The sequence below is a fragment of the Apium graveolens genome, chromosome 5, assembly GCF_009905375.1.
Source record: "Apium graveolens cultivar Ventura chromosome 5, ASM990537v1, whole genome shotgun sequence".
Classification (NCBI taxonomy): Eukaryota; Viridiplantae; Streptophyta; class Magnoliopsida; order Apiales; family Apiaceae; genus Apium; species Apium graveolens.
In genome coordinates, this window is record NC_133651.1 from 292288118 (window position 1) to 292304277 (window position 16160).

Below are 16160 nucleotides of genomic sequence, written 5' to 3' on the forward strand. Positions count from 1 at the left end.
ACAACAAGTTCATAATAATGATTCAAAATGGATGTTTTAAACCCTAACATGTGGAAATTATCACGATCGTCTTTCTGTTAACTTGTTACGGGTCGAATCAACCTGGTATCATAATAAAGTGTAGAGAGAAAAGATAAAAGTAGAGTTTTACTATAATGAACTTTTTCTCGATTACAATAGAAGGAAAGTTTATATAGCAAACGAGTAAATAAACAATAATAAGGGAAATTATCATAATGAAAAACTATTATCATAACATATATATATATATATTCACACACATTCTCAAAGTTTTCAAGATCATTGCTTTAACATAATTTCATTCACCGATTATCATGTCGGAGTTGCTTGACGACCACCATTAATGATCAAACATTGTTTTGTATGGCCTAACAATAGGTCTAAATCACCTGGAACAATAACTTACCCAACGGAACAAGTTTGACACTTATCAATAATATTTCTTTCTATTATAAAATTGTCTTTTGTTCATATAAAAAAATATTTCGGGGTTTGTTTGTAATTCATTCGGGAGGGAAACAAACATTCACGGATTTGTTTAAAGTTCAATTTATGCAATAGTGATTCGGGAAAAATGTATTTATAACAATAAAATATTTCTAGTAAAATTATTAGAAGTTGACCTAATTTTATGTTCAGCTGCATCTGGAATCTGGATCTTCTTGTCTGTGCCCAATGGGTTGTGCACAGTTTACACCCAGAAAAAGAAAAGGATAAAAAAGAGCTGTAACCCAACCCACCGAAATAAAATTGGGCCCCCCACTTCTCACTTGCTCCGAGGCTGTCTTTATCTCCACTTCCTTCCCTGGATTAATTAGATTCTGGATTAATTAGATTCTAATTATTGTACTCATATTCTTTTTACTCTTTTGCCCTGCTTCCTCTCTTTTAATTTCTCAAATATAAGTGTGATATATGTCCTAACAAATTTCAGGGATGACAGAAAATAAAAAATAAGCTCTTAACCATTTGAGTTATCTCATCATTAAAAAGGGAACATGTTAATAAATAGAGTTTAATAATTATGGAAAATCTAATTTACAATCGATATGTAACTTATTTTGTTTTAAAAGTTTAATTTATAATTTCTTTTAAATATAAGTATTTATTAAATAAATTTAAGTATCTTTAATTTATAATAGATAACCCCTGCGATTCCATGTTTTTTAAAATGTACTTATTTTATTTTTTAAAATTTTATAAATTTATTTTAGAATTTTTTAATGTACATATATTGTTATTTTTTATGTTTGTATTTATATTAGTATTATTTTTATAGTTTGATGGAATATTGTTTAACAAATATGCGGATATTGAGAAATATACGAATATTGAATTTAATTATTTTTTTGCCATGTATATTACAAAGTTATATATAGTAAAATATTAAATCAAATCACGGTTATATTATTACATCATATTTTACAATTTGAGCATTAGTAGAACAATCCTTTTATATTTATGATTTTTTGAATCTCTAATCATATTGTATACGGGATTGTATTCGGGAATTGTATCGTATTCTCGTCTTTGAATAGTATTAAAACAATTTGATCATTTTCTACTCATGATTGTATTAAGAATTTTATGTTCTATTCAATTTAAAATACCGTAACCTATAATAAGAATTTTTATTATTATTCTATTTAATTTAGGATGTCTACTTCTTTTTGGTTTAAATCTTATATTCTATTCAATTTAGAATACCATTGATTATAGAATGCTTTGTAAAGGATTATAGGAGTCATGATATATTTACAATTTTATTTTTATATCTAATTTTGTAATGCTAGGATGTTATTTTTTATGATCCAAAGGTTGAAATTATCTTGACGATATACGGAGTATAACTACCAAATATTTGAATATGATTCCCCATATATATATTATATAATAAAGATACAATTTATTTAAAAGGCAGTATTAAAATTTTTGTGAACAGTACCAAAAAATTTGGTCAAGTTAGTTAGCATAAATTCAAACACAAATTAAATTAAAATATAAAATATAAAATAATTTCTGAATGGTGTTTGCGTAAATTTTGTGAGTACTAAAAAATAAAGACTGAAAATACCCCGGGCATTATTGTAAATTGGCAGTACCCTCTCCCCTCCAAAAAGTAGTTCCCCCCGTATCCAAATCCAATCTACCTTTCCCATACTCATTTATATACATACATACACACACTATACATACATACATACATACAAATCTATTTAATGTTCATATTTACACAATTAAATCCCTAAATTATAGCTCAATTAAAACACTTACACACACACAAAAGCTTCAATCTTGCTGGTTAATCACCTGATCTTTAACTATAATCAGATCAATTAAATTGTTAATTAGGTTGAATTAGGTATGGTGGCGACGACGATGGCGACGGCGGCCGGAATGATGGTGATTTTGTACTATGTGTTGTGCCGGCGACTAGTGACGGCGAAAGTAGATGAGGGAGATAGTGATCATGATGATAAGTCGAAATTGAGTAGATCGAAAACGAGGAGGATTGTGAGAAGAACAGCTCATGCGCCAGCTACGTGGTTAGAGACGATTAGTACACTTACGGAGACGCTTAGGTTTACGTATTCGGAGACGTTGGGGAAATGGCCTATTGGTGATTTAGCTTTTGGGATTAATTATCATATGCGCAACCAGGTTAGCTTATTCACGGATGCTTTTCTTAAAGTTATGACTTTGTTGCGATAGCTTATAACTCGTGCGATACATGAATCATTTTTAAGTTATTGACTTTTTAATTGAATTTGTTGCGATGTCTTATAACTCTTGTGATTCACAAATGGTTTTTGAAGTTATTGGCTTTTTAATTGACATTGTTGCTTTTAGCTTATAATTAATGCGATTCACGATTGGCTTTTTAAGTGGCTTTGTTGCAGAGCGAAAAATGATTTACTGCTAAATGTAGAATTTCGGAAGTGTTTAGCTTTAACTTGCGGGCGTGTGTTTATGGAGATTTTTTGATTTAGTGATCGCTAGTTTTAGGAGTAGAGATGATGTTTAACAATGTGGTTACTTAATGGACCGGAGTTGGGTTTTGGAGATATATAGGTTCTGTAATTTGTGTTTCTAATTGCTGTTTATATTACAGATGGATGTTATGATATTTTTTTTAAATTTTTCTTGAAAATTGAATATTTGGGACTTTGGGTGTGTGTTGGCCTATGTTGCGTTGAGTTGAATTTTTGGAAATTTTCTTTCTTTGTGTTTGTGTAAATCTTGTTGTAATTTGTTTATTTTTGTTATTTATTTATCAATATGTGATGTGTATGATATTGTGGTACTGAGAGTGACTATGGATTCAATCTAGCATAATAAAAGGCTCCGACTTTGATTTATTTGTGTTTCTTATAGACCATTTGATTTGGTCATTTTTGAATTTACATATAGGTACGATTAGGTATTATTAGTTTTCTATTTTGAAGTCCTCTCTAGGGGTGACAATTTTGGTTTTGGGGTCTGTTGGTATTAGACCATTAGTCAATGGATCAATTTTGGACTTAATAGTGAATGTGTTCATGTTGGACCATTCATTCCAAAATTTACTATTTTTGGACTGTCAAGTACTAAATTCAACATACATGTCAATGTGTATTTAGGCATGTCTTAAAATCGAAGAGGTTAAGAGATATATATTTGGGCCAAGTATTTCGATTTTCGAGCTAGTTTGTTGATGAGTTAGTACATTCTTGCAGGGTAACCTACAAGTTTCAAGTGTATATGCTGGTGATGATTGCGTTGAACTTAAGGGGCCATATATTTTGGCTGATTTAAAGCATTATTTGACATTATTAACCTCTTGTATTCTTTTCTCGAAGAAGCCATTTCCAGTATTTTTGGACTCTGCTGGCTACAGTCAGTCAGATGTTCTTCTTCAGAAGCCCAAAGCCGGGGTACGCAAATATTATTGTATGCTAAGTAGGTTAAATATGAAATCTTTTTCATCATGAAATGACGTTCTAATTGCGTTTTTAATACAGATCCTCAAGCCTGCCTTTACAATATTGCGTGATAGAAATTTAAAATGCTTCCTTCTGTTGATAAGGGGAACTCATAGTATCAAAGATACGCTAACTGCTGCAACAGGTGCAGTGGTCCCTTTTCATCATTCAGTTTTACATGATGGCGGTGTTAGCAATTTGGTATTAGGATATGCCCACTGTGGGATGGTTGCTGCTGCACGTTGGATTGCGAAGCTCAGCACTCCATTTCTACTGGAAGCTCTCAAGGAATTTCCCGGTTACAAAGTGAAGGTAAACGCAACTTGTATTACTACAGTCTCATGGTTTGGAATTACTTCCCTGTGCAAGTTCAAGGGTCCAGGAAGTATATATAAGTTGTTTTGTTTAATAACTAGATGAAATCGTAGATGTCATAGATGAAATTATAAAGGTCATCATCGCATGACATGCGCGAAAACACCATAAGTTGCTGATATATACCCCCCTCCATTGTCATTTCAACTCACAATGTTATATCAGTTATAAATTGACTTGACTACAGCAAATATATATAAATATCACTTCTACCTTGTAATTTTATTTCTATAAATTTTAACTAACATAGATATTAAAAATCAGTAATTATATATTAATTATAATTTGACCAAACAAAATCATCTGTCAAAGCTCTAGTTATATAACTGTGAACCAGACATAATTTTGTATTTCATTTCCAGGAAGTTACTAAGAATAAGCAAGTTTCAAGTAGTTCTCCTTTCCTAGGCAAGCTAACACGTTGAAACAACCAGGCGTAGGTTACTAATATGTATTTTTGTAATTTTATATTATTATTCCGATTTAGGATTAGTAAAATCTTATAATTAGGCCTTACATTTTTCAACAAATTTGTTATTTTATCTGTATAGTTTTACTAGAATGTCGCAGATGTATAGTTAAGCTAAAAAAATGAACTGTTTTTCCCAGAGCATCTAGTGAGTTGCTTTAAAATGGTAGACTAATGGTGTACCTGTTTCTTTAAGGTGGTGTGCAATACTACGCTATGAATTGGAGTTTCAAATTTAGATAATGTTATCTTCTGCCCTTTATATAGTGTATCTTGTATTTTTACTGTTTTTTTTTATCTTTGCTATTTTTTTATAAATTTTCAGTTTTAATGATAGGCGCAGTTTCCAATGTACATATTGGTTCAAGAAATTGACTGATATGGTTCACAGCAGAACTTTTGTATACATTTTGAATATGTCCACACTTTGTCAGTGGATGATCTTTTTGGTGCCTCGTTAATGCAATATGCATTATTTTATTTTATTTTTATAATATATTATTAAAACACTTTGATTATTATTATCGAACCATGTGACAATTAGATGTCTAATCACTATCCTTACACAAGGTTATCAAAGCAACATATCTCTTTTCTTTGTTTGCATATCAGTTGTAATTAATAGTTCCATCTTCCTGCACTAAAGCTGTGCTCCCTATTCTTTAACTCGAGAACAGAACATAACAGGAAAAAGAGAAGAAAGGAAGCTCTGAGTTTTCTCCCTCAATATTATCCGAAAAGTGGGAAGAAATTTTGAGAGGAAGACTACGGGAATTTCTGTTCCTTACTATCATTTCTCCTAAAAAAATCCAGAGCAAGATTTGAAAAAATATGTCACCCGTTCTACACAAAGTAGCCTATTTTTTTTTTTAATTCAGAACTTTGTAAAATAAATCTTCAAGCTCAACCATCAAATGCGCTTTGAAATAAATTGTTGTCCTAAAGTTGTTAAATATACTTATCATATAAATCTTTAATTCAAGATGCCTGAGGCCCGTCATTCCAGTTTCCAACTGCTTAAGTATTAGATATATGTTTTTATGTACTATCTCTATAAATTTATTAGTATAGCAGAAACAGAATTATTGTGTGTAACATTGACCATATATTCAAAAACTTATTTCATATCTCTATCAAGGATAATGCTTGATGACTGATCGTAATGAAAATACATCCCTTTTACTTGTAGATAGTTGGCCATTCACTTGGTGGTGGTACTGCTGCACTGTTGACCTATATTTTCCGGGAACAGAAAGAGTTTTCGTCAACCACTTGCATCACATTTGCACCAGGTATGAGTGTTGCGTCCAATGCTGAGATTCTGCAACTTGGTCTGCAAGAAAATCTACTTGTCCATCTCCTTTGCCCTTTTCTCTAAGCAGTAAGCACATAGGTGACTAAGATCTATGTACTAAAGTGTGAGTCAGGACTTTAATAAAGACATCCATCTCCAGTCTCAGTTTGTTTGAATAAGCAGATTCCTTTGTGTCCATAAATTGTAAGGGTCTTAATAATTGTTAGAGCATGAAAGTTTTCAGAGAGAACTACAGACAGCATAGATGGATGTTTTCTCCATTCATTTATGGAATATTTATTTATTATTATTATTATCTGGGGTACTCAATGTTCATACAAGAGAATTTTAGGAAAGTAACATGCTGATATGATGGCGGGTGGAGGATGCGTCTTCTTGAATTAAAATAATCAGTTTTAATTTTAACCAATATTTATGGGCGACTTACTTCCTTGCAGCTGCTTGTATGACATGGGAATTAGCTGAGTCAGGGAAGCATTTTATTACAACTATCATTAACGGTTCTGATCTAGTTCCGACATTCTCAACTGCTTCAATAGATGATCTTCGCTCAGAGGTGTGGTAACTCATCTCCCTTTGGAATATGTTTTTACTTCTTTCTTCATTCCAGTTTACATGATTGTCTCGATTTGATATGCCAAGTAATTTCTCTATGAAAAGTCCATCTCTTATCTAATGTACAATAAAATGTGGTAAAATATGTTATTTGTTATTGCACAAATAACACCTTTCCTAAAGCTATGTACCAATAGTCCACCACCATTCCACATGGAGCGAGGAAGTAACTATTTATAATTCTGGAATATAAATGTAGATCGAGTGCAGAACTTTCTTTGTTTAAAGGAAAGTATCTAATCAAAAGCCTATTTTCAGGTCACCGCATCATCTTGGTATAATGATCTGCGGGATCAAGTTGAGCATACAAGAGTTCTAAATGTTGTTTATCGCTCTGCAACGGCCTTGGGATCTCGTCTCCCATCAATAGCTAGTGCAAGAGAGAGGGTTGCTGGTGCAAGTGCGGTTCTTCGCCCCGTTTCTAGCAGTACTCAGGCAAGTTATATAGTGCAGCTTCTGTGTTTAAAAGCCTTTCTAAGTTTCAAAATAATTTGAAAGGGACTTCTGTTCCTTTCTCTAAACTTATCCGTCGATTTGAAAAGGCACAGTTATACTTTATAATCTTAACACAAGTTATGTACTGTGTTTATTGATTTATCTATGAAAAACTGTAAGAGGTTGATGACTTGGATCACAAGTCTGAAAGAAGTTTCTTCCTTTTCAAACCAGTAATCATGCTATTTACATTTTCATTAATTACCTATCCGTTTGTGTTATATGAACGGTGTGCTCTACATAATGAATCACAGGGTGTGATGAAGCGTGCCCAGAATGTTGCTCAGGCGGTCGTTCAATCCCGTGCTACCCTGTCATCATGGTCATGTATGGGCGCTCGTCGACGTAATGTTGTCTCGTTGTCAAACACATTAGAAGAGGATATGCCTGAAACTTCGCTTATTAGTGAGCGATCACGATCCCCACATTCTCCCAAGAGTGACCTTGTGAATAGAGTTTCTGACATAAACAATGTCAAACTAAATGCTTCCAGGGGCGTATCAGGCAATGATGAGACTGATGAAGATGAAGAGCTCCTTTCAAACAGCAGAGTTAATAACAGTGCTTCCAACATGGAGGAGATAACGGAAGGTGAATTGTTGTATGAACTGGAGATGGAACTTCAGAGAGGAGAGAATGGAGCTAACAAGAAAGCTCAGGAGGAAGAAGAAGCTGCTGCTGCAAGAGAAATTACTGAAGAGGAAGTGGAGCTAGCTGTTGCAGCTGATACTGAACCACCCCCATCGACTTCCGAGATTGCGGAGAACCTTCAATTTTATCCCCCCGGAAGAATAATGCATATAATTTCTGTTGTTACATCTGATGCAAGTGATTCAGGTCAAGATCACTCCACCGAGGAGCATGAACATGTTGGCATCTACGAGACAAATAGGGAGTTGTATAGTAAGCTGCGATTGTCAAGAACAATGATTAACGATCATTACATGCCTATGTATAAGAAGATGATAGAGTTGTTAATCAGAGAACTGGAAAATGATGAAGACTGTATATGTACAATTTAAAAGCATGCCAATGTACAATTTACCGGGATATGCACAAAATATTTTGTAGTTTTGATTTTTTCTCAAGAAGGATTTCCAATTCCTAAAGTAGCGTGAAGAATAAATTTCTCTGAGATCCCGTATTGAAAATGAAACTTGGTGAAAAAACAAAGCTAGAATGTGTTTGAAAGTTGAACAGCATCTCTTCTAGAAAGTTAAAAATTATAAAAGCCGCCACCCTCAAAGTTCTTTCAGTTTACAGTATTATATGAAGTCATGACTGCATAATTTGGATAAAGATAAAACCACTATTTTAACGTTCGAGGTCAAACAATATCAACTTCATCTGCCCTTCCTCCCCCAAACAAGTCAGAGCCAACTTCTTCAGAATTCTACCATTTTCTGTATATAAATTTTAAACCTCATCAACTATTCTTCACCGGATCATACACATCATTCTCTCCGTATACAACTCACTGCAAGTACAATTTTCTCAGTCTTAGTGTCAAGAAATCTTGAAAGTACATCAAACTTTGGAGCTGCATCTATTAGTGATTAAAGGCAATGTTAATGTTAGAAGAAACAGATACATTCGTTGTAAAGGTGGCTATTTTCGTAATTGTTCAAGCTTTGGTTTATTTCATCCTTACAAATTCTTCTGACGTGTTTTCTGATAACAAGTTGATGAAATCACTTAGCTTCAAACCTGCTCGAACGCTTAGCGTTAGTCGCATGATTGCTGCCATCTCTGACATACCACAGGATGGTGAAACATCTCCTTCATTTACAAGTTCTTCATCTCCTACCCAAGAATATCCTGCCATGGGTGAGGAGTGAGGATCATACATGAATTCTAGTTCCTCTGTTCTTGATATTCTTTTAGTTTGTTTTAGTTTTGAAGTTTGGATTGTTGCAACTCGTGTAAAGTAGAAATTCTTTAATTTTTTTCTATTTTTATATTGATGTAATATATTACAATATTTAAGATTGTTCTTCTGTTTTGCCCATGATGTGCCTTTCATATTTTAAACTTCAAGACATGTGTCAATCGAAAAATTTAAGCGTTGTTCATAGGGTGATGACCAAAAATACCTTTTTTTTAGAAGTTGTAACAAGAATATCATTTTTTGGAGTTTATGGCCAAAAATACCCTTCTAATACGCATTTTAGAAATGAGTAAATCTATTACGCATCTGAAAAATGGGTATTACATAAAAAAAATAAAAAAAGAGAAGAACATGTGATACGCATGTCCAGAATCAAATGGGTGATACGCATTTTGTGAATGCGTATCTTATTTTTTATTTTATTTTTTTTAATATGAATTACCCATTTTTAAAATGCGTATTAGTATACCCAACTGAAAAATGCGTATTAGACGGGAATTTTTGGCCAAAATTTTAAAAAGAGATATTTTTGTCACAATGAAAAAAGATGTATTTTTGTCATTTTTTCTTGTTCATAGTATGAAGTATAGTGTATAGTGTATTGCTTTCTGCGTGCAAATAAAAGAAGATATTGGTAATTGTTGTAGAGAATTTTAGATACAACAAAATAGGAAGTTGTTGCTGAAATAGCGACGTTGATTGCTTATTCTGGGTTGCTTCAAGATGGATGCCTAGCCGAGTTACCCATGAATACGGGAATATGTTTTGATGATAATTGGGACCGATAATACAGTGATTCCAAGAATAAGGGCATTGCAGCTCTCTGCTAGCCATTTATGCTCATCGAAATCATGCGTTACCACTCGAGTTTTATGTGCTCTCCGTGATTGGCCAGAAATAATCAGGCCCAGATAGAAGAACCGGGGCCCCAAAATGCCACCCCAGGCCCAAGCCGAAGTGGTCCCCGGTGCCACGTGGCACAGGACAAAAGAGTCAACTGTCTCATGTTACCCAAAATGGAACAATTGCATCCTAGCCATTCATGGGTAATCATCCCAAGACAGCTGTGATGGAGAAAGGACACCTGACCACACAGCTCATCTAGACCGTCCAACCTGTCACCAACCAAGAATGATCAAAGGCCAGGATGAAGAGGAATAAACCCCAAAAACCCTAAATCTTGGGACCTATAAAAGGCCCCAAAAAGAGGGTTTTAGGGGTTGAAAAACATTTGACTGCTATACACACATACACACACCCTCACATATTTTTTAATAACTCCTTCTTCTTCTTCTTCTTCTTCTTCTTCTTCTTCTTCTTCTTCTTCTTCTTCTTCTTCTTCTTCTTCAAGAAAGCCCATTTCTTATTCTCACACCGGAGTTGCCACGGGATACAACCCCCCCTCCGGTTCTGTTTTGCAGAGATCCCTACCTAGCAGGTTAACCGCACCCAAACCGCTACGGAGGCCGGGTCCCAGGACCGTATTCGAAAGGAGAAGACCTGGGAAGAAACCGAGTTATCATTGGCGCTAGAAGGAGGGCATCGAACCTCCGGTGACGTGGTGTCATCTCCAGCTACGTTGCACAGCTACAAAACCAAAGAAACCCTCTCTGGTAAGAACGAAAACCCTCCCTCTCTTTACAGCTCACTCTCCTTATTCTTTCTCCAGAACGATCACACATCCTAGCAACATCACCCTTACTGTGTCCTGAGAATAATGACCACGCGAAAGAGCAAGACCTCGGTCTCCGGAACCATTCAGCCCACGGTCGCCCCGCCCAGGGACGACGAGATGGAAGATATAGATGAAGAGCCCCCCACAGCTCGTGCTTCGTCTCAGCTTCAGCCCGGAGACCAGAGATCAACCATAGAGAAAACATCCCACAAGTATGCGGAAACCTCTACAAACCCCTGGGGAAATATGACCACGGAGCAGATTCAAGCGGCTATGGACCTGTGGAAAGAAAAGAACAAGGCTCCTGAGACCCGTCCTGAAGACCAGGAAGAGCACTCAGAAGAATCCAGGGGCTCAGTCTTGGACCGAATCGGCAAAACTAAGAGGCCGTCAGAGGACGCCCGAGACGAGATCAAGAGGGCCACGCTCCGGGACCGTATTCGAAAGGAGGAAGAGGAAGAAGCCAAACTGAAGAAAAAGGCACGCCGGATCCATGTCTCCTCGGATTCAGAACCTGAAAAGGAATCCAAGCAGGAGCAAATGGCCCGAGTTCTCCGGGACCTTAAAAGAAAAGTGGAAGGGGAAGTGGAAGTCGGGGCGGCGGCCACGTCCTTCACCAGAAAGCTGGAATCCACCCCCAGGGAATCAGCGCTCAAGCACTTCAACTTCGACTATTTTGATTGACTTGCTGACCCTGAAGAACATCTCAACTACTTTGAACAGATCTCGAACATATACGACTACAGTGACCTCACCAAATGTCGTTTCTTCGCCTCAACACTGAAGGGTGGAGCCAGAAATGGTTCAGTCGAATCTCCTCCCGGAGCATCGACTCTTGGAAGGACTTCCGGGAGATATTTCTCAAGAGGTTCAGGGCGAACCGTATGAATGAGCTCCAGATGTGCCACTTGGAAACCATACAACAGAGAAGCAGAGAAACTCTCCCAGAGTTCATCAAAAGATTTCAAGAATCAGTCAACCAGCTCTCTAACCTTGAAGAAAAGGAAGCCGTGAATATTTTTCGGCGAAATCTCCACCCAGTTTCATGTGAAGGCTATGTGAAGGACCTAATCCATAGGGAACCCCAAAGCCTTGCTTCAGCCTATGCAATGGCGTCCAAGTTTATCAAAGAAAATGACTTCCTCACCTCAATGAAGATGAACAGGAGGATCCGGGATGATGATAAAATCCCCGGAACACCGCCGCCCCTACGGGAAAGAAAAGGGGCATATGACAGATAGACAGACCAATTATGTGCAGCAATCCAGGGGGACCCCACCCCAGGATGACTACTCCAGACACCAGAAAAATGAAAAGAAGCCCAAACCTAAGAGGGAACCAAAACCGGAGCCCGAGTGGACTCCGCTCAATCGGCCCCGGGCCGACATCTTGAGAGAGGTCAAGGGAAAGCCCTTTTATTACCCCCCGAAGCCGCTGTTGGCACCCCCCGGGAACAGGGTCCGGGACAAGCATTGTGGGTACCACGAAGATCACGGTCACACCACGGAGAACTGCTTCTCTTTCAAAATGTTCATTGAAGATCAGATAAAAAAGGGCAACATGAACCAGTACCTACAGAGAAGACTTGATGACAGAGATAAACCCTCCGGTGGAGGGAAACATGTGGTCAACATGATTTTTGGGGGGACCTCCTCCCCGCCCCGAAGTCCAGATGAGGGCATCGATGTCTTGATGATCCAGTTGGTTGAAGATGAGCGCATATATTTCTCCAATGGAGATTATGAAGGCCTGGATCCCGAGCACAACCAAGCCCTGGTCGTGACTCTCGACATCACCAACAATGAGGTACAAAGAATTTTGGTTGATAATGGTTCCTCAGCTAACATTGTTTTCGAACATACCCTTAACAGGATGAAGTTGGGACACCTCCGCATGGATCCATGCCTCGAAGACCCTCTCTACGGATTCGGAAACAATATGATCCCGATCCGCGGGGTAATATACCTCCCCATGGTCTTTGGTACCACTCCCCGACGGGTATCTCATGTCATGAAATTCTACATGATAAGTGTTGCATCCTCTTACAACATGATCCTGGGAAGACCTACCATCACCAAGCTCCAAGCCATCCCGTTTACAATTCACCTGAAGCTGAAGTTTCCCACCCCGGGAGGCATTGGGGAACTCAGGGGGGACCGGGGCGCTTCGGGAAGATGCTATGGACAGGCGCTGGTCATGGCTGAAACTGAACCAGAAAACAGAAAGAAGGCAATGGCCTTACCCAAAGGCCAAAGCCGCAAGAAACATCGCGAACATTTCAATAAAAGGCTAAAGCTGGATGTCAACATGATAGAGGACTCGGGATACAACATAACCAACGCCGACGCCCGGATACAGAAATTTGTGGAAGAAAGAGAGAAAACCAAGGTAGAGCCTGCCTCCCAGACGTTAGAGATAGAATTGGACCCCGGGAACCCCACCCGGAAGTTGAAAATTGGAAAAGGCCTGGAGACATCCTTTCAGGAAGAGCTCATCTCACTGTTAAAAGAATATGCGGATGTATTCGTATGGATGCCAGAGGATATGCCCGGAATCGATCATTCAGTGGCAATGCACAGCCTGGATGTAGACCCGAAGAAAAAACCAATCAAACAGAAAAGGAGAAATTTTGCTCCCGAACGACAGCAAGCAATAGACGTGGAGATAGAAAAGCTGCTCAGGGCCGACATCATCTGCGAGATCAAGTATCCCGACTGGCTCGCCAACGTGGTGCTAGTCAAGAAGCCAAACGGAAAGTGGAGAATGTGTGTCGACTACACGAGCCTCAATGCTGCGTGCCCTAAAGACTCCTATCCCCTCCCAAATATTGACCAGCTAATCGACGCGACTTCGGGCCATACCATGCTCAACTTCATGGACGCCTTTTCGGGATACAACCAGATTCGCATGAATCCCGAAGACATCGCCAAAACAACCTTCATTACTCATAGGGCAGTTTACGCCTTCATCATGATGCCTTTCGGACTCATCAACGCTGGAGCCACCTACCAGAAAATGATGAACACAATTTTCAAGAGCTAGTTGGGGAGGAACATGGAATCTTATGTAGACGATATGATCTCCAAGTCACTCACCACCCCAGATCACATAAAAGACCTCAAGGAGTGCTTTGACAACCTAATGAGATACAACATGAAGCTGAACCCGGAGAAATGTGCGTTCGGGGTACCTTCAGGCAAATTCCTGGGATTCTTGGTCAGCAAAAGAGGAATAGAAGCAAACCCAGAGAAGATCACCGCCATCATGGAAATGAAGATACCCCAAACATAGAGGGACATCCAGAAGTTGGCAGGATGCCTAGCAGCCCTGCGAAGATTTATCCCGAAACTGGTGGAGAGATGTCTCCCATTCTTTGAGTTGCTGAAAGGGGCCCGGAACAAGAAGTTAGTGGATTGGACACCAGAATGTCATACAGCTTTTGAGGAAATCAAGAGGCATCTGATGGACCCCCCGGTGCTCTCCAAAGCCAAGCCCGGAGAACCTTTGTCTCTCTACATCGCCGCCGGCCCCAAAGCCGTCTCCTCGGCACTGGTCCGGGAGGAAGGGGAAATGCAGAGCCCCGTCTACTATGTCAGCCAAGTCCTCAAAGATGCCGAGACTCGGTACCCAAACTTGGAAAAGTTTGCCTTGGCCCTTGTGCACTCCAGCAGGAAGCTGAGGTAATACTTCCAAGGCCGAGAGATCAGAGTAGTCACGGACCAGCAGCTCAGGAAGGTCATTCACAAGCCAGATGCCTCTGGAAGATTAGTTAACTGGGCCATTGAACTAAGTCAATTCAACATCAAATTCGTGCCACACACGGCAATAAAGGCTCAGGCCTTAGCCGAATTTGTGATGGAATGCACCTTCCCGGAACGTAATCAACCTTTACCCCAAGAGATATCCCCGGAGAGAACCAACTCGGGGATGGATTCCTGGAAGTTCTATGTCGACGGATCATCCACGGCCGAAAGGTCCGGAGCGGGCCTCATCCTTATTAGCCCGGAGGGCTTTACCATTCAACAGGTAATAACTTTCGCTTTCAAGGCAACGAATAATCAGGCTGAATATGAAGCACTCATTGCCGGGCTCAAGTTGGCAAAATCTCTTGGCATCTCAAGAATGACCATCCACAGTGATTCTCAGATCGTGGTCAAGCAAACCACCGGAGAATGTATCGCGAAAGATCCTGGAAGCCACTCTCAATATCACCATACTTCAAATCAATAGAGAAGAGAACTCCACAGCGGAAGAGCTGTCCAAGCTCGTGCAGAATTCTTCCGACCTCGTTAGTTCAGTATACTTCGAAGAACTCAAAGTACCCAGCACAGAGCGAGCTGAGGTCCTGTGCATCGGGAGCCCAGATAATTGGATGACTTCTTACATAACTTACTTAAGAGATGGGACACTCCCGGAAGACCAGAACAAGGCCAGATATTTGAAGCACAAAGCTGCTCGTTTCTTCCTGGAAGAGGGTCAGCTATACAGAAGAGCCTTTTCCGCACCTACCTTGAAATGTATAGACCCTGAGGAGGCCAATTATTGCCTCCGGGAGGTTCATGAAGGCATCTGCGGAGACCACCTGGCAGCCAAAGCTCTAGCTTACAAAATCATCAGGCAAGGGTACTACTAGCCCACGATACACTCCGACTCCGTCGCTTACGTCCAGAAGTGCCCCTAGTGCCAGAAATTCAGCAATGTTCCCAGACAAAGCCCGAGCCTGCCAGCATCAGTATTATCTCCTATCCCATTTGCTGTATGGGGCATAGATATCATGGGCCCTTTCCCCCGAGCAAAAGGTGACCTCCGCTACATCCTGGTAGCCATTGATTACATGACAAAGTGGGAAGAAGCTAAAGCCATGAGGACAATCAACCAACAGGATTGTATCAAGTTCATGGACGCGATCGTCATGAGGTTCGGGATCCCTGTAGTCCTCATCTCCGACAATGGCCCACAGTTCGTCGGGTCTGAATTTGAAGCATATCTGAAAGAGCTCGGAATCAAACACAAAAGAGCATCGGTTGCACACCCTCAGGGAAATGGACAGGTCGAAGTAACCAACAGAACCATACTTCGGGGCCTGGAAAAGAGACTAGAAGAAACCAAGAAAAATTAGCCTGACGAGCTTCCAAAAGTCTTGTGGTCCTACAGATTAACCCCCAGAGCGGGAACGAATGAGACCCCCTTCAAGCTTGCATACGGTACCGAAGCCCGCATTCCAATCGAAACCGGGTCCCCTTCCCACAGGGTCGTCAATTTTGACGAGATCTCAAACATTGAAGGGCTTAGGACCAACCTGGAACTCCTAGATGAGATAAGAGATGAAGCAGTAAGAAAGATGG

The 16160-nt window shown here is 39.3% G+C and overlaps 2 protein-coding genes across 2 annotated transcripts; both read left to right on the forward strand.

Moving 5' to 3' along the window:
- The first annotated feature begins 2162 nt into the window (after window positions 1–2162).
- LOC141659135 (uncharacterized) lies at window positions 2163–8326 on the forward strand. Its single transcript, XM_074465889.1, has 7 exons — window positions 2163–2682; window positions 3738–3935; window positions 4023–4295; window positions 6017–6119; window positions 6580–6698; window positions 7016–7192; window positions 7507–8326. The coding sequence occupies exons 1-7, from the start codon at window positions 2386–2388 to the stop codon at window positions 8272–8274; spliced, it is 1935 nt and encodes a 644-aa protein (XP_074321990.1). The 5' UTR covers window positions 2163–2385; the 3' UTR covers window positions 8275–8326.
- Window positions 8327–14277: 5951 nt separating this feature from the next.
- LOC141661035 (uncharacterized) lies at window positions 14278–15934 on the forward strand. The gene is made up of 3 exons (XM_074468016.1): window positions 14278–14495; window positions 14962–15438; window positions 15523–15934. Exons 1-3 carry the CDS (start codon window positions 14278–14280, stop codon window positions 15932–15934), a joined length of 1107 nt encoding a protein of 368 aa, XP_074324117.1.
- The last annotated feature ends 226 nt before the right edge of the window (window positions 15935–16160 follow it).

Excerpts from the sequence above, each read along its gene's own strand:
- LOC141659135 (XM_074465889.1), top strand. The coding sequence starts at position 2,386 with ATGGTGGCGACGACGATGGCGACGGCGGCCGGAATGATGGTGATTTTG. Across the intron at positions 2,683-3,737 it reads ATTATCATATGCGCAACCAG|GGTAACCTACAAGTTTCAAG; the intron begins GTTAGCTTATTC and ends ACATTCTTGCAG. Across the intron at positions 4,296-6,016 it reads TTCCCGGTTACAAAGTGAAG|ATAGTTGGCCATTCACTTGG; the intron begins GTAAACGCAACT and ends TTTTACTTGTAG.
- LOC141661035 (XM_074468016.1), top strand. The coding sequence starts at position 14,278 with ATGGACCCCCCGGTGCTCTCCAAAGCCAAGCCCGGAGAACCTTTGTCT. Across the intron at positions 14,496-14,961 it reads CACTCCAGCAGGAAGCTGAG|ATCGTGGTCAAGCAAACCAC; the intron begins GTAATACTTCCA and ends AGTGATTCTCAG. Across the intron at positions 15,439-15,522 it reads TACAAAATCATCAGGCAAGG|ACAAAGCCCGAGCCTGCCAG; the intron begins GTACTACTAGCC and ends CAATGTTCCCAG.